The following is a 25659-nucleotide window of genomic DNA, read 5'->3' as shown; positions in this document are numbered from 1 at the left end:
GGCGGTAGCTTTACAGTCATGTGCATGCATTACTTACAGTAAGCAAATTTTGGATACTTCGCTAAGATTTCGGCCAGCACATCATTATGAATGAAGTACTTACTTGGACACCATTGATGGTGTTATCTCTGAATTCCGCAATTTTTTCACATTCCATTATATAATGACGCAAAGTATGCGAATAGTTCTGCTGACAGAGTTTACATTTAGTCAAATCTACATCAGCAGATGTTACAAACTCCCAGAGGTACTTGTAGCCGAGCCTAAGCCTAGCAGTGGTAACATCTAGAAGTCTGCTAACCTTATTGGATGACCCATAGACGTGCGGTACTTCCTGCATAATAGAATGATGATAGATGGAGTAACTGGTGTGAATTTCACTTTGCCTCAAGTCTCCGAAATTTAGTTGATGTTCCCGGAATATTACTGCCCTCAGGCTGCTCAAAGGCAGTCCAAGTTGGTAATCAATTCCCTCTTGACGAGCAAAAGTCTTAGCCAACTCATCAGTTCTATCATGCATTCGGAAACCATTATGGGAAGGAATCCACAGGAGACAAACTCTGACTCTATCATTGATCATTTCACTATATCTGTGTCTAACTTCAGAGATAAGCACGTCACAGTTATGTCTTGGGGAGCTGAGGGCAGTCAAGAATGACAAGGAGTCACTTACAATTAGCGTGTCAATTTTTGGATTCATATACGCGCTCGAGTGCAAGGATTATGGCAACCAATTCTGTTTGGAGAGTGGAGGCCCAGTTACTTAGACGCGCTCCACACTCATAGGAGAAGGAACCATCTCTCGCTGTCACAACAACTGCACTTCCAGCTGCACCATGGGACTGGTGCAAGGATCCATCAGTGTAAATAATCTGGGAAAGGGAGCGCTCTGACTAAAGCATCAAGTTTGCTTAAGGGATTGTACTTTGCTTCTTGTCGAAGCAAGGACTGTTCTTTAATCAGCTTCTTGGGTGGGAAAGGGGGGGGGAGGGAGACAGTAATTTGGAAAGGGAGTGATCTCCCATGGGGCAGGAAAGTGTCGTTGTTGTCTCTCTTGGTAGAGGTGATGAAAGTTATACATTCTGAGCACATTTGCAGTTTTGGTAATCCATTTGGAGGGATGTTGACCTTCAAGGAAGAAGGCTTGGAGGGCTTCAGTACAGGGGTTAGGGTGGGTTAGCCTAAGCATCTTGATACAAATTAAAACATTAATTTCAGTGATACGATCACTTAAACATGAAATATTCAGTTCCTTCCTCATGTTTAATAATTTAATTGTACGGGGGCATCCAAGGATAATCCTCATGGCTTCGTTTTGCATCTTTTCCAGCCCTCCAAGCATTCTCTCAGGCACTAGAGCAAGCATGGGTGCAGCATAATCGATCAGAGATCTAATATATGAGAGATACATCATTTTGCCAATTCTCACATTTAAATGATCCGTTAAATCTGGTGAGAAACTTGCTATTTCAATATTAAAGTTTCTGTTAATGTTGGTATTATTTAAATGCTGCTGTATATCTGGGGGTAAGGAAGAAATATGCGAGACACTAGACCATTAAGCTAAGAGCATGTCAGCATATTCTGCAGGAGTATGATGAAACTGAACTGGGGCTGAAGGTTTGGTAATGTTTTTAATTTTGTTCCACATTTCCGATAATGTTGTAGTTCTATTGATACCTTGTAGGAATTGTTCCCAATATGTGTTCTTAACTTGACCCTTAAGCTCCCGAAAATCTCTGTTGGCATTGAGGAATGCAAGTAAATTGTCAGCTGTTTTGTCTCGTTTATAAGAGTCAGCAGCTGAAGCACTTTAGCTCTGCAATAATAATAGGATCCTCTGTCAATGAGGAAGAATGAGTGTTCTTTTTTTTTTCCTTAATTTAACCCAGGTATCATAATAACTGGTAATGATACTGACAAGATCATTGTAAAAGTGGTCCACTGATACAGGTGTATATCCAGTGTACCACTTGTGTACATAAGCCCTAAAGTACGGTTTAAGATTGTCTAGAATGTTAATTTTAACCCTAGGATGATGATTAGACCTAATATCCGCTACATTGTACTCACAATATATTGCAAAATGATCACTTACTAGTTCTGGAATGAGCTTAACGTTGACGTTGCTATCTGCTAGGCTGTACCCAACCACATAATCCAGCCTACCTCCCAATAAATGGGTCTGTTTATCAGTATCATACAAAGTAGTATTATAATCAGTAAAGTATTTCAAGAAGACACTTCTATTAGTGTTACACTGAACATGACCAAGAGCAGTGTGACGAGCATTAAAGTCACCCATACATAACACAGCTGCGTTACCTGTAGGTTTCGGTAACAGCTCTGCGTTAAGTGCATTACATCGTCCATATATGTTATACAGTAGTAAATAGCAATTTAGAAGATTCTCAGCTTCACTGAATCCTCACATGGTGCTGGCAACATTTTTATCCCCGCATATTCCTGTGTTAACATGTCAGTCCCTGAGCCCTATTATGTGCCTCTGTAACCCTTTCCACTACCGCCCACAAGATGGGTATGGGGTCCATAATAAATGAACTAAATTAAACTAAACCTGGCATTTTTACGATTTCAGCAGTCTGGGAGAAGAGATGGCAAGTGCAAATATATGAGTTTACCACCAAAAGTGGTTAAAGTAAGAATAAAAAGATATGAAACTGGTAGGCCTATTAAAAATGCGTTGTGGTAAAATTTTTATAAAATAGATAATAAAAATAAACATTGAACATTATTTATTCATCTACTTAAATATATACATGAAGGTGAAAGTACGTTGAACATAAACAATTCCAAAAATAGGTAAATGTTTGTTTTAATAACTCATCACACCAGATATAGCATTTATAAAGCGCCTTTCTTACTATTAACATCTTTACTGGCTAAATTAATATATAATTTTGCCCAACCTGCACACAGTTCCCATCATTGTCGAGGACTAGAAGCCTCGACAAAACCCCACAACAGTTACCTAACTCCTGGATACCTATTTAATGCTAGGTGAACAGAGCCATCAGGTGAAAGGAAACGTGCCCAACCATGTCTGTTCCTCCCGTGAATCGAGCACCATAGTAAATCCTTAAACGTAGACGACCGTCCAGGTCTGAACGTGCACTTGGAGGCCAATGTGTGTCCGGCCACTGGGAGTCCGGCCCAGTGGCCGGACACAGCGTGGTGTTGACCCTCAGTTTTCATCATTCATTTCTAAGCAAGTATACAGTGGTGTGTTCTGTAGCTTAGTAATATTATCCCTAATATCTTTGGCTTGATTGTATACAAAATAGTAGCAGCAGCATATGGACAATATGTAAGACATCAGAAAACACATCTCAGGAAATTGTGATTCTTGATCGGCCAAAAGATTGACGATTAGACCTAGGCAAGTAAGAGAGATGTACACGAGGTAAGCTTTGGCCAACAGCTTAAAAACATTGCATGGACTGGCCCTCACTGCCTTGTACAGCACAATTACCAGACTCTCCCACAGGTTTGGGGCTTCCCCGTCCTTCCTGTAGTGGTGGCAGCGGGAACACCTGAAGGAGGGAAAGGACAGTGATAACATTATATGCCAGGTGTTGACTATACAGTGATAACATTATATGCCAGGTGTTGACTATACAGTGATAACATTATATGCCAGGTGTTGACTATAATGGAGAGGCACTTACCCATGCTCTCACACACACAACCATACAGGTAGACACAAACGTATGGATACACACACATATAGGGGCCGGTGGCTGAGTGGACAGCACGCTGGACCTGTAATCCTGCGGTCTGGGGTTCGATTCCCGGCGCCGGCGAGAAACAATGGGCAGAGGTTCTTTCACTCTGATGCACTGTTACCTAACAGTAAAATAGGTACCTGGGAGTTAGACAGATGTTATGGTCTGCTTCCTGGGAGTGTATGTGTGTGAAGAAGAAAAAATTAGTTAATAGTGAGTAACAGTTGATTGATTGACAGTTGACAGGCAGGCCGAAAGAGTAGAGCTCAATCCCCGCAAGCACAACTAGGTGAATACACATGTACAGGTACACACACAAATGTATGGATTCACACACACATATTTGTATACACACAAACATACATACAGGTAGACACAAACGAATGTGTACACACACCCAAATGTATGAAATGTATGGGTACAAAAATCTGGCATATATACCGAACGGAAAACTACGAGATAAGAAAATTCCTAATAGAAATACCATGGGAAACAGAGCTCAAAGAAAACCTGCCCAAGACAAGATGGACTACATCACCCAGAAGACAACAAAGCAATGAAATGAGTGTAAGGAGGCAGCAGAGAAGTTCGTCCCAGTCCAAAGGGGAAAAAACTAAGTGCGATTAACATAATTAAACTTATGGTTTATTCGGGGATGTAAAGTGGCAAAGCAACTAAACTAAGTACAAGGACATGGAGAAACTACATAAATAACAGGACACCAGAGAGGAGAGGATGATACCAGAGGACCTGGAACGAGTACCTCAGGGTGAGAAGGGGAAGAAAGATAGTACGAAAATGACATAGCAAATAAACAGATAATGAAACTGAGGATAGGGGCAGATGTGTTCACTACAAATTACAAGGTGTTTGAGAAACTCAAGAGATTCCAGGAGGTCTTAACAATAGAACAAAGTGAAGTTCCTGAAATAAGAGGGAATATCTAACCAAGCACCACTAGAGAAGTTTCAGATTACCAATGCGGAAGTAAGGACGCATTTGATTGAACTGGATGTGGCAAAGACTGTTGGCACAGACGAACTCTCACCATGTATACTAAAAGAGGGAGCAGAAGCATAAGCCTATGACTCTCAATGGTGTATAGTCGCTGGTAAGAGAACTGCCAAAAATTTGGAAGACACAAATGTAATCCCGATATACAAAGGAGACAGATTGAAGGCACTGAACTACAATTAGGGAAAGGGTTTGTGATAGAAGATTGATAAGATTACGCCACCCAAGAGGTGGCACGGGCATGAGTAGCCCGTAAGTGTGATAGAAATCCGGGAGGCGTTTATATATTTCCTTGTAGATACTGCAATGAAGTCTATGTGGGAGAACAGGACAAAAACTTGAGATCAGAACTGAAGAACATAAGAAAGTGTGTAGAATCATGGCTGGCGACAGTGCTGTAGCTAACCACAGTTGGGAATAGGATCACAATATTGATTTTTAGAAATGTGAAATAATCTATAAGTAATAATATTAGAACTAGAAGGGTAGTGGAAGGGGTTCTAATAAATATGCTGAATAATTTTGCTGGTAACAAAAGCTTTACTTCGGAGGATAGCTTTACTAGGAAAATGATCCTATATGAATTAAAATTAGATATCAATAAATGGATTAATGTAAACAGTCCCATTAGCCGAGACCAGAAGACATGTCAGGATGTGCAGAATACCCCCGTTGAAAAGCGGAGGTGCCACAGGTACTCTGAGAGAGAACTCTATCAACATCAGAGGCCCAAGACTGTTCAACACGCTTCCGCTACACATAAGGGGCATAACTGGCAATCCCCTCACAGTGTTCAAGAGAGAACTGGATAAGCACCTCCAAAGGATACCTGATCAACCAGGCTGTGACTCATACGTCAGGCTGCGAGCAGCCGCGTCCAACAGCCTGGTTGATCAGTCCAGCAACCAGGAGGCCTGGTCGACGACCGGGTCGCGGGGACGCTAAGCCCCGGAAGCACCTCAAGGTAGCCTCAAGGTAGGTAGGTAGCCGTGTTCCTTGGGGGTATGGAGAGGGTTACGAGGGAGAGCATCCAGATGAACACCTCTATTAATAACAACTCCACTTCCCAGAATATGAGGATTGCAGAAAGGACCATAATTCCATAGAAGACATTACCGCAGGTGCCTCGCCAGTCGGGAGTAGAGGTGACCTGGTCAGGAGGTCAACAAGGATAAGAGGACTGGATCCAGGATAACAGCCTCATTAGACGTTAAGATGTAAGTCTCGTCCTAATCCCTCACTTAGACCTTGAGAAAGCACTCAGGAGAGTGCGAAAGACTTGTGTAATTTCTTCACAAAAATTTCACAAATACATGTGAGGATTTTTACCTTATGTTATTAAGTCTGTGAGAAGACATTACCATTACTTACAATGTAAATTACTATCTTCCAAGCAACTATCCCGAGTCTCTGTATCTATCCCCAATAATTTGATCAGATGTTAATTGTATAATTTTCTCTTAAAAAAAGATTAGGTAAACTATGTGAAAAAACAATCTTAATTTATAAACCAAAAATCCTGAAATGTAGCTTCCCTGATATCATTAAAAAAGGCTAGAGCAATCCCAGGCCATAAAAATGGAGATATCACTGAAACCAGCAACTTTAGAACAATATCCTGCCCACTTTACCCAACATATATATAAATTTAATGTACAAACAGCATTAGTCCTACCTAGCTAAGCATAATACTGGTCAACACATGTTCATAAGTTGTTTGTTTCGGAGCTGAAAAAGAGCTGTTTACCTTGCATTTTGACGTGCTGAATTCAAATAATTATAATTCCTAATTTGATATTACTTGTATAAGGGTGGTAACAAAATCAACCCTTATTCATAAAGTGTTGGATGCTTAACCTTTTTCACCCCTGGCTCCAATAATAGACGGAGTGGCCAGTCTCTCATGACAAGTGGGAATCTCTAGCACGACTGTCTCACTCACAATGACAACACCAGTAATTTATGTATCCACCCTGTAGACCCATCACAACAGCAACAATCTTCAAGTCCCCACAGAGCTGCCACTGATGCTGGTCATTGTATATGCACTTCAAAAACTGCTTTATGTTTTCATAAGTTCCCTTATTTGGGTTACATAATCCAATGGAATTGATGGCAAACACTTCCATTATGCAACAAACCAGCTTTAAGACTCGTGTTGGATGAAAATTGTAGCTACTCAACAATTTTAAACATCATTTCTGGTCTCAGTGATCCCGAATTAAGTCAGAATTGATTTCATTTGTTACAGAAGCATTCTGGCTGTAGACCAGTGTAATATACTTAAGTTCTTGCCAGTATGGCTCCCGACTCCCCACAAAAGCGCCAACGATGCTTTAACTAATACGCTTGACTTGATATATGCAGCTCTTGACAAAATGAATACCGCATAAGTAAGTCTATTTGTTGACATGTTTAAGGCTTTTGACACATTAACCACAATAATTTTTTTTCTCACAAAATTTAAGTTCAGGCCCAAGTCTATTTGTTGACATGTTTAAGGCTTTTGACACATTAACCACAATAATTTTTTTTCTCACAAAATTTAAGTTCAGGCCCGAGTACCAACAAACTCACTCATAACACTGATAAAACGTACTACATATTGATTAGAAGCATGTCAATCAAGTTTAAATAAGAATTATCAATATTCACGGGTGATCGATGTTTACGTCAGGACCCAGAAGCTGGAGCTCAACCATACACACCAGTGAGAAATTGTGAAGAGGTAAGGTAATTATCAGGAGAAGCACTAATAAAAATTATTTTTATCAAGTAAAACGGAGCCAAACAGATATAGATAAATAAGAATAGGAGGGAAAGGGAGGACTAGGATAAAACCTGATAATATTCCCCTTACCTGTTGGGAAGGGTGATGTTGAGGTTGCTGGAGTCAAAATACATCCGTCCACGATTGTCTTGTTCAGCCATTGTATGTCAGCTGTATAACCCAAGGAAGTTGTAAGTTACTACTCTACACCCAGAATGAACATATATCACAGGCGCACTAACACATTATCAAAGAACATTCATACGTTCAAGGGTAGGTGCCACAGTGTGTGTGTATATTTACCATTTGTGCCTACAGACTCGAGCTATTAGCTTTTGGTCTCCGTCTTTCTAACCAATCTATTTTTCCTCTATTATGTCTACTAAATAAATTTCTCTCGTGTGTGTAAGTATATACAGATGCATATCCTTACACATAATTACATACATACACATACGGACCGTAGGGTCCGCGAATAACATCAATTATCTCGAGACATTGAAGGGTCACCGAGACAAGAAACATAGTTTTTTGTCACAGAAGTGTACGCAAACGCAGTGATCAAGTGTACAGTGAGCTCCTACAGCGGTAGAGCAATTAAGAAACAAAAATAAGGCCGAGTGGCAAGATCAGTGTGTACCGTTGGGTCAGCCTAGCCACCCAGCCTAGCAGGACCTACGTTTTGTTTGCTGAGTAATGTGTTGTGAAGCGGATTGTAGCATACTTAGTGATTGATCCCCCGAAGTGTGGGCACCGTTTAGGATCGTATGCTAAGTGCACATAGTGGTGACGACCAGTGAGGAAGATAGGAACGAATGTTACCAGGAGCACGTGGAGACAACAGTAGCACGTGGAGACAACATTGATACCAGAGAGAGGAGAGGGCAAGCGACCAACCCCGTCATAAGGACATCTCTTCAAACTCACCTAGGCGTGCTTGCTCGGGGTGAGCTGACGGTAGGTACCCCTCTCTAGGTCATCAATAAGGTGTACAGAGTGACTTAAAATACCTAATTTAAAGTAGGTCTCAATATCTCAAATATACAACTCCGTGGCTCACTTGGGTGGGGCTTGACACATGATACCCTGGTGACCGCTCACCATCTCACCCCTCACCTTCCCACGCCTTACACTGCCCCAAGACACCTCCCTACCCCTTCCCCTATACACAAACACCCCCGCACCCAACACACACACACACACACACACACACACACACACACACACACACACACACACACACACACACACACACACACACACACACACACACACGCACACACGCACACACTCACACACGCACGCACACAAAGACACACACGGACACACACACACGCACATACAGACACACACACAGACGCACATACAGACACACACACAGACACACACACACACACACACACACACACACACACACACACACACACACACACACACACACACACAGGTCAAGCGGGATGGTAAGACAACAGAATGAAGCTGGAGGAGAGGGACTGGACGAGTCATTCATGGAGATGATTGCTAAGGCATGGAAGGAAGTCAGTGGGGAATTGAAGGACCTGAGGGAAACTATATGTAAGCTGCAGATAGAACTAAGTGCAGCACAAGAGGAGATAAAAAGCCTAAAAACAGGCCCTCCTCAGACTCTGGCCCAGGGGACCAACCCCCAGGTGCCAGGAGATGTAGCTATGGCAGGGACCCCTACAATTGGCCCAACCTTTGCTGAAATGCTCAAGAGCCCAGGAGCAATGTCCACAGTCAAGGATGTTGTAATGAAAGCAGTAACCTCACAGGAGGCAGCTAGATGCACAAGCCAGCTAATGGAAAGGAAAAGAGCTGTAGTAGTGGTAGGTATCAAGGAACAAGAGGGCTCCACAAGGGAGGAAACGAGGACTAAAGACAAAGCTGCAGTGGCAGGGACATTAAAGGAGATAGGAATGGAAGGGGCTGAACGAGACATAGAACAGTTTTTCCGGATTGGCCAGTACAACAGAGACAAAAAAAGATTGATCAAGGTAGTATTCAAAAGCGAGGACATCAAAGAGGACATTCTTGTAAGGAAGAGCAAACTGAGGTATGTAAGGAACTACAAAGAGGTATATGTTCAGAGGGACATGACCAGAGACGAGATAGTAAGGGCATCAGATGCAAGGAAAAGGCGCAAGGAGAGGGAAGAGAGCCAGGGAACCTCAGCCTCCAACCCAGCAATCCCAGAGAGGGAGTGGGGAACCCCAATCCAGCAACCCAGGAACCCCAGGGGGGAATGCAACACCCCAGTCCACCACCCAATAGGGCCCTCGCCCTACCCCCCAGCACAAACCCTTCCTTGCCCCTTCATAATGCCCATCATGAAACCCAAATCCTCCCCTCCCCTTACCCCAAGTAGCCCCTGCTTTCCCAGCCCCTGGTCTTCTCCCTGCCCCAAGCAGGCCTGAGCAAGACCAAAGCCCTCTATCCCCCACTCCACCTCCCTCCAAACCCCTGTCAACTACACCGCAGGAGGGCGTGCCCTCTCCCCAAGCAATCTCTGCTCCCTCACCCCCAGGACTTCTTCCTGACCCAAGCAGGCCTGAGGAAGACCTAAGCCCTCCACCCCCCACTCCACCTCCCCCTGAACCCCTGGCAACTACCTCACAGGAGGAGGAGCCTACCCAAGTAGCAAGGACCATAGAACAACCTTCTACACTTGTAGGGAGTGTGGGTGAAATTGGATATAAGAAAGTGAGCTTCAAGGTAATGTACTCAAACATTGATGGGATTACCAATAAAGCAAGTGAACTGGCAGAAAGGGTGCAAGAAGAAAACCCTGATGTAATAGGACTAACAGAAACAAAAATGTCAGGAGTCATAACAGATGCTGTGTTTCCAAAGGACTACTATATAGTAAGGAAAGAGAGGGAAGGGAGAGGAGGTGGAGGAGTGGCCCTGCTGATAAGGAAGGACTGGAGTTTTGATGAGATGGAAATTCCGGGCTGTGACGGATTCAGAGATTACATAACAGGAACTATAACAATGGGTGGACCTAAGATAATAGTGACAGTCATTTACAACCCTCCCCTAAATGACAGAAGACCTAGACAGGAGTTTGATAGGAACAACATGGCAACCATTAATATAATAGAGAGAGCAGCTTCAGTTGCCTGCAGGAATGGCTCAAGACTCTTAATCATGGGTGATTTCAACCATGGAAAGATAGACTGGGAGAATGGGGACCCACATGGTGGTGCAGATATGTGGCGAGCTAAACTCCTGGAAGTGGCAACAAGGAATTTTCTGAGCCAGCATGTCAAGGAACCCACAAGAATGAGAGGCAATGATGAACCAGCTAGACTCGACTTAATATTCACCCTGAATGAGTCAGAAATAAGGGAAGTCAAAGTTGAAGCCCCCATAGGAATGAGTGACCACAGTGTGCTGACCTTTGAGTACTTGGTGGAGGTAGGGATAACCTATCCAAGGATGGGAGTGGAGGGGAAAAGACTGAATTACCGAAGAGGAAAATATGACGAGATGAGGAACTTCCTCAGGGGAATACCATGGGAAACAGAACTTAGAGACAAGAATGTGCAGGTCATGATGGATATTGTCACCCAAAAGTGCCAGGAAGCTGCAGACAGGTTTATCCCCGTCCAAAAGGAGAAAAACGAAAAACAACAGAAAAACCCATGGTTCAACCAGGAATGTAAGGTAGCGAAACAACTGAGTAAAAGAACATGGAGAAACTACAGAAATAACAGAACACCAGAGAGCAGGGAGAGATACCAGAGGGCCAGAAATGAGTACATCAGAGTGAGGAGGGAAGCAGAGAGACAGTTTGAAAATGACATCGCGAGTAAAGCCAAAACCCAACCAAAGCTGCTCCACAGCCATATCAGGAGGAAAACAGCAGTGAAGGAACAAGTGATGAAGCTGCGGAAAGGGGAGAACAGATACACAGAGAATGACAAGGAGGTGTGTGAAGAACTCAACAAGAGATTCCAGGAGGTCTTCACAATAGAACAAGGAGAAGCCCCTGCACTAAATGAGGAGGCGGCAAACCAAGCAACCTTGGAGGAATTTGACCTCACCAGTGATGAGGTCAAAAGGTGTCTGCTGGAGCTAGATGTGACAAAGGCTGTTGGGCCTGATAGAATCTCACCATGGATACTAAAGGAAGGTGCAGAAGCACTAAGTGTGCCACTCTCTATGGTGTATAACAGGTCACTGGAAACAGGAGACTTACCAGAAAGTTGGAAGACAGCTAACGTGGTCCCAATATACAAAAAGGGTGACAGGCAAGAGGCACTGAATTACACGCCAGTTTCCCTAACTTGTATACCATGCAAGGTGCCGGAGAAGATCGTGAGGAAAAGGCTCGTAGAGCATCTGGAGGGAAATAACTTTGTAACGCACCACCAACATGGGTTCAGAGATGGTAAATCGTGCCTCACAGGTTTAATAGAATTTTATGACCAGGCAACGAAAATTAGGCAGGAAAGAGAAGGGTGGGCCGACTGCATTTTCCTGGATTGCCAAAAAGCCTTTGACACAGTACTCCATAAAAGGCTGTTAAAAAAGTTGGAGCAACAGGCAGGAGTAAAAGGGAAGGTGCTCCAGTGGATAAGGGAGTACTTAAGCAACAGGAAACAGCGAGTAACGGTGAGGGGGAAGACATCAGAGTGGCGAGATGTCACCAGCGGAGTCCCACAGGGCTCAGTACTTGGACCCATCCTGTTTCTAATATATGTGAACGATCTTCCAGAGGGTATAGACTCATTCCTCTCGATGTTTGCTGATGATGCAAAAATTATGAGAAGAATCAAGACGGATGAAGATAGACAGAGACTACAGGATGACCTGGATAAACTGGAGGAATGGTCTAGAAAATGGCTGCTGAAGTTCAACTCTGGAAAGTGTAAGGTGATGAAATTAGGCGAAGGGAGCAGGAGGCTGAACACAAGGTATCATCTGGGAGGGGAAATCCTGCAAGAATCAAATAGAGAGAAGGATCTGGGGGTTGATATCACACCGAACCTGTCCCCAGAGGCCCACATCAAAAGAATATCATCAGCGGCATATGCTAGACTGGCCAACATAAGAACTGCCTTCAGAAACTTGTGTAAGGAATCTTTCAGAACCCTGTATACCACTTATGTAAGACCAATCCTGGAGTATGCAGCTCCAGCCTGGAGTCCATACCTAGTTAAACACAAGACAAAGTTAGAGAAGATTCAGCGGTATGCCACCAGGCTTGTCCCGGAACTGAGAGGATTGAGCTACGAGGAAAGGCTAAAGGAGCTGAACCTCACATCCCTGGAAAACAGAAGAGTAAGGGGAGACATGATAACCACCTACAAAATTCTCAGGGGAATTGACAGGGTGGACAAATACAAACTCTTCAGCACGGGTGGGACACGAACAAGGGGACACAGGTGGAAACTTAATACCCAGATGAGCCACAGAGACGTTAGAAAGAATTTTTTCAGTGTCAGAGTAGTTAATAAATGGAATGCACTAGGAAGTGATGTGGTGGAGGCTGACTCCATACACAGTTTCAAATGTAGATATGATAGAGCCCAGTAGGCTCAGGAATCTGTACACCAGTTGATTGACAGTTGAGAGGCGGGACCAAAGAGCCAAAGCTCAACCCCCGCAAGCACAATTAGGTGAGTACAATTAGGTGAGTACACACACACATGGCGTTAGACACCTGCCCGTAGCAGCTGTCTAACTCCTAGGTACCCATTCACTGTTCGGTGAACTGGTGCATCAGGTGAAAGAAATTCTGGCCATTTGTTTCCCGTCGGCCGGGAATCGAACTCGGGCAATTAGGACTACGGTCCCCCGCAATGGCCGTCCAAAATAGCAAGCACACACATACACACACAGTGTGTGTGTGTGTATTCACCTATTTGTTCTTGCAGGGTTTGAGCTCTGCTCTTTCGGCCCGTCTCTCAACTGTCAATCGGCTGTAACTAACTAATTTTTTATTCCCCCCCCCCCACACACACCCAGGAAGCAGCTCCTTAACAGCTGTCTATCTCCCTGGTACCTATTTACTGCTAGGTAACGGGAGCATCAGGGGTGAAAGAACCTTTGTCCATTTGTTTCTGTCTGGTCCATGAATCGAACCCGGGCCACAGAATTATGAGACCTGTGCGCAGTCCACTCAGCTACCAGACCCATGTGTGTGTGTGTGTGTACTCACCTAGTATAAGTGAGTACACACACGTGTGTGTACTCATCTAGTTCTACTGACCTACTTGTGTTTGCGAGGGTTGAGCTGACTCTTTGGTCCCGCCTCTCAACCGTCAATCAACAGGTGTACAGATTCCTGAGCCTCTATCATATCTACACTTGAAACTGTGTATGGAGTCAGCCTCCACCACATCACTGCCTAATGCATTCCATTTGTCAACCACTCTGACACTAAAAAAGTTCTTTCTAATATGTCTGTGGCTCATATATATATATATGTGTGTGTGTGTGTGTATGTGTGTGTGTGTGTGTGTGTGTGTGTGTGTGTGTGTGTGTGTGCGTGCGTGCGTGCGTGCGTGCGTGCGTGCGTGCGTGTGTGTGTGTGTGTGTGTGTGTGTGTGTGTGTGTGTGTGTGTGTGTGTGTACTCACCTATATGTACTCACCTATATGTGCTTGCAGGATCGAGCATTGACTCTTGGATCCCGCCTTTCGAGCATCGGTTGTTTACAGCAATGACTCCTGTCCCATTTCCCTATCATACCTGGTTTTAAAATTATGAATAGTATTTGCTTCCACAACCTGTTCCTGAAGAGCATTCCATTTCCCCACTACTCTCACGCTAAAAGAAAACTTCCTTACATCTCTGTGACTCATCTGAGTTTCAAGCTTCCATCCATGTCCTCTCGTTCTGTTACTATTCCGTGTGAACATTTCGTCTATGTCCACTCTGTCAATTCCTCTGAGTATCTTATACGTTCCTATCATGTCCCCCCTCTCCCTTCTTCTTTCTAGTGTCGTAAGGCACAGTTCCCTCAGGCGCTCTTCATACCCCATCCCTCGTAGCTCTGGGACGAGTCTCGTTGCAAACCTCTGAACCTTTTCCAGTTTCATTATATGCTTCTTCAGATGGGGACTCCATGATGAGGCGGCATACTCTAAGACTGGCCTTACGTAGGCAGTGTAAAGCGCCCTAAATGCCTCCTTACTTAGGTTTCTGAATGATGTTCTAACTTTTGCCAGTGTAGAGTACGCTGCTGTCGTTATCCTATTAATATGTGCCTCAGGAGATAGATTAGGTGTTACGTCCACCCCCAGGTCTCTTTCACGCGTCGTTACAGGTAGGCTGTTCCCCTTCATTGTGTACTGTCCCTTTGGTCTCCTATCTCCTAGTCCCATTTCCATAACTTTACATTTGCTCGTGTTGAATTCTAGTAGCCATTTCTCTGACCATCTCTGCAATCTGTTCAGGTCCTCTTGGAGGATCCTGCAATCCTCATCTGTCACAACTCTTCTCATCAACTTTGCATCATCCGCAAACATCGACATGTAGGACTCTACGCCTGTAAACATGTCGTTAACATACACAAGAAATAGAATTGGTCCCAGCACCGATCCTTGTGGTACTCCACTTGTTACTGTTCGCCAGTCCGACTTCTCGCCCCTTACCGTAACTCTTTGGCTCCTTCCTGTTAGGTAGTTCCTTATCCATTCTAGGACCTTTCCCCCCACCCCCGCCTGCCTCTCGAGCTTGAACAGCAGTCTCATGTGCGGTACTGTATCAAAGGCTTTTTGGCAGTCCAGAAATATGCAGTCTGCCCAACCATCTCTGTCCTGTCTTATCCTCGTTATTTTATCATAGAATTCCAGAAGGTTTGTGTGTGTGTGTGTGTGTGTGTGTGCGTGTGCGTGTGCGTGCGTGTGCGTGGGCGTGCGTGCGTGTGTGTGTGTGTGTGCGTATGTTTGCACGCGCAAAATATATACAGTACACACACACTGTGTAGACCCCATATGCGCGTAACAGAATCATGTGTTTATTATTTAACACAATACAATTATGACAGAAAAATACTAGCTAAACACACAAAACTCGACTACCATCTTATTTGCTGTTTCAACTACATAAACTAAACTGTATACGTAATGTAACTACGTACGTCGTTCCGCGCCAAAGCTGTTTGAAGTACCGTTGAATCGGTGTGAAGAGTGGCAGGCGGGGAGGAAGGAAGAGGTCTCGTCACCACAACAGCGCGGAGCCAGGAGGACAGATTAACTAAAACATTAACCCCGCCCCTCTTACGTCATCACTCACGGACAGTTGCCGGTAAGCGCCAATTTTATATCATGTCTAGGGGTTTACAACCATTTGTCCGTATTTTGTTTTCCAAACTGCATAATTATATTCGATAAATTCTTATCTTGAATTGTTTTTTGTATAACATTTACTCTGTTTAGGTAGAACTGGTTGTAAGCAGCTCAATAACATTGAACTATGTGCCTCACACGAATGCTTTCTGTTGGGTATCCGTTGTGTTGGTAACACTGTCCAGTGACCGTACCATACGTGTCCACTTCAGACGCTGCCTTGTGCGGGCTTCCTTGTCTGGGACCTAAACGTATCTGACTTGGCTCTCTCTATATCTTGCGCTCAACAATTTGTTCAATGCCAGATTCGTTTTTGTTTCAGTCATTTCCAAATATACAAGACTATACGTTTAGAGTTGTAATTAGGATGTGTGCATTACGCAAACTTTTATAGCTGACAATTAAAAGTATCATATAAGTCAACAAAAAGAGTAACAGGATCAACAAAAACAGGATAAACAAAAACAGCAGCTGGATCAGCAACAACAGCAAAAGGATAATAAAAAACAGCTACAGGATCAACAAAAACAATAACAGGATAAAAACAGCAACATGATCAACAAAAAAAGCAACATGATCAACAAAAGTAGTAACAAGATCAACAAAAACAGCAACATGATCAACAAAAACAGTAACAAGATCAGTAAAAACAGTAGCAAGGTCAACAAAAACAGTAACAGGATCAGCAAAAACAGTAACAGTATCAATAAAAACAGTAACAGAATCAACAAAAACAGTAACAGGATCAGCAAAAACAGTAACAGGATCAGCAAAAACAGTAACAGGATCAACAAAAACAGTAACAGGATCAACAAAAACAGTTACAGGATCAACAAAAACAGTAACAGGATCAACAAAAACAATAACAGGATCAACAAAAGCAGTAACAGGATCAACAAAAACAGTAACAGGATCAACAAAAACAATAACAGGATCAACAAAAACAAATATTGGATCAACAAAAAACAGTAAAAGGATCAACAAAAACAATAACAGGATCATATATATATATAAATATATATATATATATATATATATATATATATATATATATATATATATATATATATATATATTAAAAAATATATATATATAAGGGAATAAGGCGTAAGGAATTGATTTCAATTCTTTCTTTATTATTCTGACTGTTCCCTCAATCCGCCGCAAAAAACTCCCTACAGTGTGCGGCTCAGTTGTTGTGCCTATAATCTTCAGAAACTGAATGTGTCTCTTAACCCTGATAAAACTATTCACTATATTCCCCCTTGGAAAGATGTGGAGGTCTCTCTGCATTATACCCTCATCAGTGAAAAAGCTATTGACAGTCATCTTCAAATTCTCAAACCGACTGAATCCTATGCCTTTACTGATGGCTCTGTGCAGTTAGGCACTGGTAGAACAGGTTGTGCATGTGCAGTGTATAAAGGGAATGAAATGATCATGACTAGTACACAGAGATTGAACAACTGGGCAAGCACGACACAGACCGAGCTATTGGGCATTTATCTAGCCACTGAATACCTTAAGCTCAATGGTGGTGGAGTTATTTTCTGTGACTCTAAAAGTGCTCTGCAGTCCTTAAATAACCCATCACAATGTATGTCGAAAGTAGCTTGTAATATTAAATGGAATGTAATTTTTGCCAATGATAAAAACTCTTGTATATAATTTGGCCAATGAGGCTTGCAGGAAAGAAAACATTGATTATGACTTTGGACTATCTAATACAGTTATTAGAAACATACAAATTAAAGAAATTAATTCAGATTTAGAAGAACTAAGAAATGCCCAGAGACCTGAAAGCTGCAGTATTAAAAGTTATGACAAGTTTTGTAATAATAGGTATTTGTATGGTCAGCACAGTAACCGGACCAGGCAATGTGATGTAGTCACTGCGCGAATTCGCCTTGGCTATAGACACATCTGGCAGGTTAGTGAGGCTGAGCCACTACCAGAATATTCAGATTGTAAACTCTGTGATAAACCTTTAATGCATTCACTAGAACACTATATTGATGAATGTGAAACCGTAAAGGACTTTAGACCTCCTGGCCTCTTGTACCACCAACTGTGTAACTATTTTATTGACTCAGGTGTTCTGGACGACATCCTAACAATTTACCCAAAATTTGCTTGTCCATTTTAAAGAATGAAGAACAATTTTTATTTATATTACTTCTAAGCTGCATCACTTATGAACCCATCTCTGCTCTTGTGTGGCAGTGCACAGTAGAAAGTTGTTTTCACATATCCATACATTAAAACATTGATTGTAACCATGATATATATGTGCTTCAGCCTACAGTTTAGACTTATTGTCTTATGTATGACCCTCTGTCCTGCGTGACAGTGAATACGAGCATTATCCTCACTTTAATAAGACTATCAAAATCCTCAAATTAGGCAAAATTGTAATTAATTTTGTCAATAAAGATGTTAATAATAATAATTCTTTATTATGCACCCCATGCTCATCCCGAGGGTGGTGGTGGAAAGGGTTACAGAGGCACATAATGGGATCAGGAACTGAACCACATAGTTCGTTTAGCTAAGCAAGTGACAATCTTTTGTAGCTAGTTACACAAATGTTAATGTTACATACACATGTACATATATATTATACATCCATGTACACAAATACATATGCATATCAATAATCATTTTATATCACCAGTGATTCAATAAGAGGCTCACAACAGTCACCATACGAGGCAGTTTACATCTATGGTGAGTCACACAGGTACTAGTCTTGTTCCACACCCACCCAACTGGGCGGCAGCTTAACAGTCATGTACATGCTGCCCCGATCAAAATATAATGAACATGATCACAAAAATGAACATGATCACATTAATGAACATGATCACCATATAATGAACATGATCACCATATAATGAACATGATCACATTAATGAACATGATCACCATATAATGAACATGATCACCATATAATGAACATGATCACCATATAATGAACATGATCACATTAATGAACATGATCACCATATAATGAACATGATCACCATATAATGAACATGATCACCATATAATGAACATGATCACCATATAATGAACATGATCACCATATAATGAACATGATCACCATATAATGAACATGATCACTATATAATGAACATGATCACCATATAATGAACATGATCACCATATAATGAACATGATCACCATATAATGAACATGATCACCATATAATGAACATGATCACCATATAATGAACATGATCACCATATAATGAACATGATCACTATATAATGAACATGATCACCATATAATGAACATGATCACCATATAATGAACATGGTCACTTTATAATGAACATGATCACCATATAATGAACATGATCACCATAATGAATATGATTATTAAATTACTTTTATCCCCCCCCCCCCCTCCCCTCTCCTCCGCCCTTGGTAGAAGGTTAAGTGTTCAGTATGCACCAGTCTTGCCAATTTTATAATTCACTTCTCACAATTCTATACATGCATTTCTAAGTACAGCATTTCACTCTTCACGGACAACGTTTAATATATATATACATATATATAAAATGAAAACATTATACTACTATTTGAGTATATTTGTTTTATAATTATAAACGAAACCGTTAGAAATTGGATTATTTTAGCGTGCATGGCAATTTACCGTGGGTGGGGCGAGTGGGTGGCCGGCGTGTACGGTGCCATAACTTGTCCAGTGTTCAGTTGCTGCTGCTACGCTGAACATTATAACGTTGAGTGAACGCCCCTGGGAACGTTGGTCTGCCTGTCGAAGGGTGTGTGAGTTCCACGACTCATTTCTGCCGCAGCCGTTGTCAGCAGTGAAGGGCAGGACTTGTATCAGGTAATAATGATCAACGATATATTGCGATGCCTCACATTCCATAATTTGAAGTTCAATACCGAGATTTAGTAGCGATCAGAGCCACCTCAGCGAGGCTGGCGTGGACTAGGCTACAGCCTAGGGGCCGCATCATGAAATTTACAAAATTCGACAGCCACATAGGCCATTGTGCGCCTGTGGATTTCGAATTGACATCAAATCTGTAATGCAACAGTAGTTAATTAGTCAATGTTGCAGTCTGTTTTATCAGGTTATTAATTTCCAGTTACTTCACTCTGGTCGTGAACGCTAGGGCTGGGTGTTGTCGGCCGACTTGTATTATAATAGGTTAAATATACTAAATTTGTAATTTATAACACCACCACAAGTAACACGCCCGTAACACCACCACAAGTAACACGCCCGTAACACCACCACAAGTAACACGCCCGTAACACCACAAGTAACACGCCCATAACACCACCACAAGTAACACGCCCATAACACCACCACAAGTAACACGTCCATAACACCACCACAAGTAACACGCCCATAACACCCACCACAAGTAACACGCCCATAACACCACCAAAAGTAACACACCCATAACACCCACCACAAGTAACACACCCATAACACCACCACAAGTAACACGCCCATAACACCACCAAAAGTAACACACCCATAACACCCACCACAAGTAACACGCCCGTAACACCACCACAAGTAACACGTCCATAACACCCACCACAAGTAACACGCCCATAACACCCCCACAAGTAACACGCCCATAACACCACCACCACAAGTAACACGTCCATAACACCACCACAAGTAACACGTCCATAACACCACCACAAGTAACACACCCATAACACCCACCACAAGTAACACGCCCGTAACACCACCACAAGTAACACACCCATAACACCACCACAAGTAACACACCCATAACACCACCACAAGTAACACACCCATAACACCCACCACAAGTAACACACCCATAACACCACCACAAGTAACACACCCATAACACCACCACAAGTAACACGCCCATAACACCACCATCACAAGTAACACGCCCATAACACCACCACAAGTAACACGCCCATAACACCACCACAAGTAACACGCCCATAACACCACCACCACAAGTAACACGTCCATAACACCACCACAAGTAACACGTCCATAACACCACCACAAGTAACACACCCATAACACCCACCACAAGTAACACGCCCGTAACACCACCACAAGTAACACACCCATAACACCACCACAAGTAACACACCCATAACACCACCACAAGTAACACACCCATAACACCACCACCACAAGTAACACGTCCATAACACCACCACAAGTAACACGCCCATAACACCACCACAAGTAACACGCCCATAACACCACCACCACAAGTAACACGCCCATAACACCACCACCACAAGTAACACGTCCATAACACCACCACAAGTAACACGCCCATAACACCACCACCACAAGTAACACACCAATAACACCACCACCACAAGTAACACACCCATAACACCACCACAAGTAACACACCCATAACACCACCACAAGTAACACACCCATAACACCACCACCACAAGTAACACACCCATAACACCACCACAAGTAACACACCCATAACACCACCACAAGTAACACGCCCATAACACCACCACCACAAGTAACACGTCCATAACACCACCACAAGTAACACGTCCATAACACCACCACAAGTAACACGTCCATAACACCCACCACAAGTAACACGCCCGTAACACCACCACAAGTAACACGTCCATAACACCCACCACAAGTAACACGCCCATAACACCCCCACAAGTAACACGCCCATAACACCACCACCACAAGTAACACGTCCATAACACCCACCACAAGTAACACACCCATAACACCACCACAAGTAACACACCCATAACACCCACCACAAGTAACACACCCATAACACCACCACAAGTAACACGCCCATAACACCACCACCACAAGTAACACGCCCATAACACCACCACCACAAGTAACACGTCCATAACACCACCACAAGTAACACGCCCATAACACCACCACAAGTAACACACCCATAACACCACCACAAGTAACACACCCATAACACCACCACCACAAGTAACACACCCATAACACCACCACAAGTAACACACCCATAACACCACCACAAGTAACACGCCCATTACACCACCACCACAAGTAACACGCCCATAACACCACCACCACAAGTAACACGTCCATAACACCACCACAAGTAACACGCCCATAACACCACCACAAGTAGCACGCCCATAACACCCATCACGTCTACTATCTATTAACACGTCTACTATCTATTAAGACACATTCTCTCCCCGCCCACACAGCATGGCCGCCAGTGGTAAATCTATCACAGTCAACATTAACGACGATACAATAAGGTTGCGGATCCCCAACAGGTCAGTCGCTGCAGGTCTTGGCTTATTTTATCAATTAAATCTATACTCTGTATATTTGGATCCATAGATAACTTTTAGTCTGAAGCATCTTTATTATAGATGTTAAATTTACTGAAGCTTATATATTAAATATTTATATATTTATTGTGAAAAATCTTATATTTTAATTGATTGTAACGGCTTGTATTGATGAGATGATTGTTGACACCAATGTATCCTGCACATATTAAGACAATGCTGCCTGCAGGTGCCGACGGTGCTGGCACTACAAGGACGACCCTCAGCTGCCCTCCCTGCAGGAGAGCCTGATGCTCCTCCTCTTCGGCAAGGACTCCGATGAACTAAGACTGTGCCACTGCTTCGTCCTGGCTGCGCCCTTCGCCATCCTCTCCTCCCTGTTTATATATCTGATGAAGACAAAGAGCATACAGGAGGTACTGGAGTGGTCGCTTTTGTTCCTTCCTATATTCCCGGCAGTGATGGTGGCGGCGCTGGTCGCAGTCAAGGGCTCTGCTATGGAATTAGCTCATAAATACTCGAGGAAGATGGACTTTCAGAACCTCATGAGTCAGACAAAGGATGGAGATGAGTTGCCTCTCCTGTAAATGTACAGGTGTTTTATATATGTGTGGGTGTGTGTGTGTGTATAGTGCTCGTATAGTTAGTGTGTGTGTGGCTGTCGTGTCTTGTGTGTGACTTTATAAAGTACACACACACACGAATATTCTACATTCCCGGTGATCTGGCAACCTGATAATTGTTGTTGTTGTCAGGGATGGGGGAGCTGTACTAAGGCTTCTCGGGTCGCCCTTGATCAACTTCAGGGGCCGGATTCAGGAAGGTACTTACGAAGGTTTTTCCTCTTAGCTAAGAACGTTTTCCCTCTTAGCGCCTTCGTGGCAGCTACGTCCGTACTCAAGTAACTACCCTAAGTGGAAAAACCTTCGTAAGTTCATTCCGGGATTTAAGTGTGGTTTCCACCACTCGTAGCTTTACGTAAACTGGATATAAGTCATTTTTTCTCTACTACATAACACTGAGATCGATTTGATATTGGAACATGACAAAAATATTATAGCTGGTGAATCTAGTGAAGAGGAGTCCTTCGTGTTAGTTATATATGCATTCTCTGCTTGAAACTTGAAGTAAATATGTGTTTGATGATAGTAGAATTAGTTTTATAATAGCAAGATATTATACCCGTGGTTATTAAGTAAATAAACACTGGTGAACATGTAATATGAGAGGTGATGAGCCCTGCCTGACTCGATCATTTACTATCACCAAATGCCCCTGTTCACCTAGTAGTAAGGGTGTACCTTAGCAATACATACCCATTTCTAATTTATTTAGTTTGGTTTTATTTTGAAATTAAATCTGGGTGAGACATAAAATAAAAATATGCTGCACAAATGATGTTAGGTAAGGAGAAGGGTAAAAATGTCACAAACTTTATTCATTGAATACTTAAAGCTTTAATTATGACTATATAGATTATTAAAAAAGAGAGAGGGAAGTAGGGTCCAAGACCTCTTCCTGTTATAAAATTTGGGTGTGGAACAAGTAATTATCAAAAGAAGGCACCATGCCTGGAAGGCTATGTAGCAGTAAGGCAGTGAGGTGAGGCAGCTACTTATTTGAGAAATGCTTATTTTTTTACCTTATAAGCTGAGGCAACTTATTTTATTTGAGGAATACTCAGCTGATTCCTCTACATTTAGCATGGAACAAATTTGTGTCCAAGACCTCTTCCTGTTACTCAATTTGGCTGTGTGTAACCAAACTAGAAGTGCTCTACAAATCAAGAGACCCAGAATGTGGAATGACCTCCCGAATCATGTCAAAGGCTGTACCTCTCTCAACCAGTTTAAGAGTTAAACCAAGTACTGCCTAATTAACTCCATGTAACCTAACTTACCTCCTAAATGTCAATCCATGTCTTGCTATTTTTTAAACAACGCTGTTCACCAACATGTGCAATTGCTGATTTATGCTATGTTAACCCCCCTTTTTGTATTTTTTATTCTTTATTTCAACACAATTTATACCTAATCCCGATTACTATTAAGTTTTAGTCTGTGTTTTTAACCCCACACCTTGCCCGAAATGCTAGAGTATTAGTGGCTTTAGGTATTGTATGTACTAGCTCTGTCTATAAATCCAACATTATGTTTGTAAATCAACTGTATATACTTTTCCTGAATAAAATGTATTTATTATTTATTTTTTAATCAGTAAGTATTAAAAGAAGGCACCAAGCTGGGAAGGCTATGTAGCACCATTGTGTGTAACAATAAACCAAATTTTTTTTTAACAAATAATGCACCTGTATGGTAAAACAAATCCTGTCAGTTGTAAAAATATTGATGCAGTTATTTAAATGAAAAATATAATGAAAGAAATATTACTGGTTTATTTTTATCCTATCTTTTTGTACTGTACAGTATATCCAAGGAAGTGAAAAATTGAGACATAATGCACAATTTAATGAATGATTAGCATGGATTAGCAGTTCAAAAGAAATATGACTATTACATATCAACATGAGATCTTAATGATCCATGGTCAACATGATTTAATAAGGATAATACAGTACTGAATTTGTAATAATACAAACTATAATTTAAAATCTTTATTACTGATTTTTTTTATTAAGAAGATTAGGTATACACAGCAATGTGCTGCTACCCTATTCTATATGGAATATTACAGTGTAGATAAAAAACTAGCTATAAGTTTATCTAATACTCCCATCTCACAGGAAGGTTAGACATACTGTACATGGAATCAATTTAGAAAATACCAGCCTCAATACAAAAAACAAATCAACTCTGACTAAACAACTCTAAGCAATTTTCACAAGAGGTAAGCACTGAATCATGGAAACATTATATTATAATTACTCTTACCAATTTCTACAAGACTCCTCTCAAACAATGTATTTTTAAACATGTTTAGGTATACACAGCAATGTGCTGCTTCCCTATTCTGTATAAAGGACCACACAGTGTAGATCAAAAACCAGCTAAAAGCTCATCCAACATCCTCACCTCACAGGATGGCCAGTCATACATGGAATTAGGAGAGAACAAAATACTTAACGCTGATCTATTAGCCTCCACTGGCAAAATCTGGGTGCAGCACAAGAATATCTTCCAATATTCCTGAGTGTATCAAGTAATTACAGAGCTCAAAATACCTCATACCATTTGGTATGAAGTCACTGATAACAGGACAATCACAGATATAGTGTTGGAGAGTATGTTCTCTCAAGTAGGACTGAAAACAAATGTTTTTTTCCACCAAGAGGGCTATAAACCCATGGAACCGCCTACCCGCTGAAGCCGTAAATGCCAAATTCCAGCTAAAAAATATCATTAAGACAATTGGCGGGCCCTTTAACAAGCCGCCGGCTTTCTGTCCTCGTCGAGGCCACTAGATAGTTAGTGGCCCTTGGGTAAATTCAGTAAATATATACAATAATTGTCAGCGCATCTT

At 42.2% G+C, this 25659-nt stretch overlaps 1 protein-coding gene and 1 long non-coding RNA gene across 2 annotated transcripts; one reads left to right on the top strand and one right to left on the bottom strand.

The window, feature by feature from the left end:
* Positions 1 to 2704: 2704 nt before the first annotated feature.
* Positions 2705 to 15799, bottom strand: LOC123757611 (uncharacterized). Its single transcript, XR_006772785.2, has 3 exons — positions 15643 to 15799; positions 7621 to 7701; positions 2705 to 3554 (listed from the first exon to the last, which is right to left on the bottom strand). It is a non-coding gene; the product is annotated as an uncharacterized lncRNA (long non-coding RNA).
* Positions 15800 to 19544: 3745 nt separating this feature from the next.
* Positions 19545 to 24568, top strand: LOC123757729 (uncharacterized). Its single transcript, XM_045741574.2, has 3 exons — positions 19545 to 19708; positions 22090 to 22161; positions 22409 to 24568. Exons 2-3 carry the CDS (start codon positions 22091 to 22093, stop codon positions 22764 to 22766), a joined length of 429 nt encoding a protein of 142 aa, XP_045597530.1. The 5' UTR covers positions 19545 to 19708; position 22090; the 3' UTR covers positions 22767 to 24568.
* The last annotated feature ends 1091 nt before the right edge of the window (positions 24569 to 25659 follow it).

The sequence above is a fragment of the Procambarus clarkii genome, chromosome 19, assembly GCF_040958095.1.
Source record: "Procambarus clarkii isolate CNS0578487 chromosome 19, FALCON_Pclarkii_2.0, whole genome shotgun sequence".
In the NCBI taxonomy this organism is placed as follows: Eukaryota; Metazoa; Arthropoda; class Malacostraca; order Decapoda; family Cambaridae; genus Procambarus; species Procambarus clarkii.
The sequence above is the reverse complement of the archived record's forward strand: the minus strand, read 5'-3'. Positions and strand labels throughout refer to the sequence as shown.

Excerpts from the sequence above, each read along its gene's own strand:
- LOC123757729 (XM_045741574.2), top strand. The coding sequence starts at position 22,091 with ATGGCCGCCAGTGGTAAATCTATCACAGTCAACATTAACGACGATACA. Across the intron at positions 22,162-22,408 it reads AGGTTGCGGATCCCCAACAG|GTGCCGACGGTGCTGGCACT; the intron begins GTCAGTCGCTGC and ends TGCTGCCTGCAG.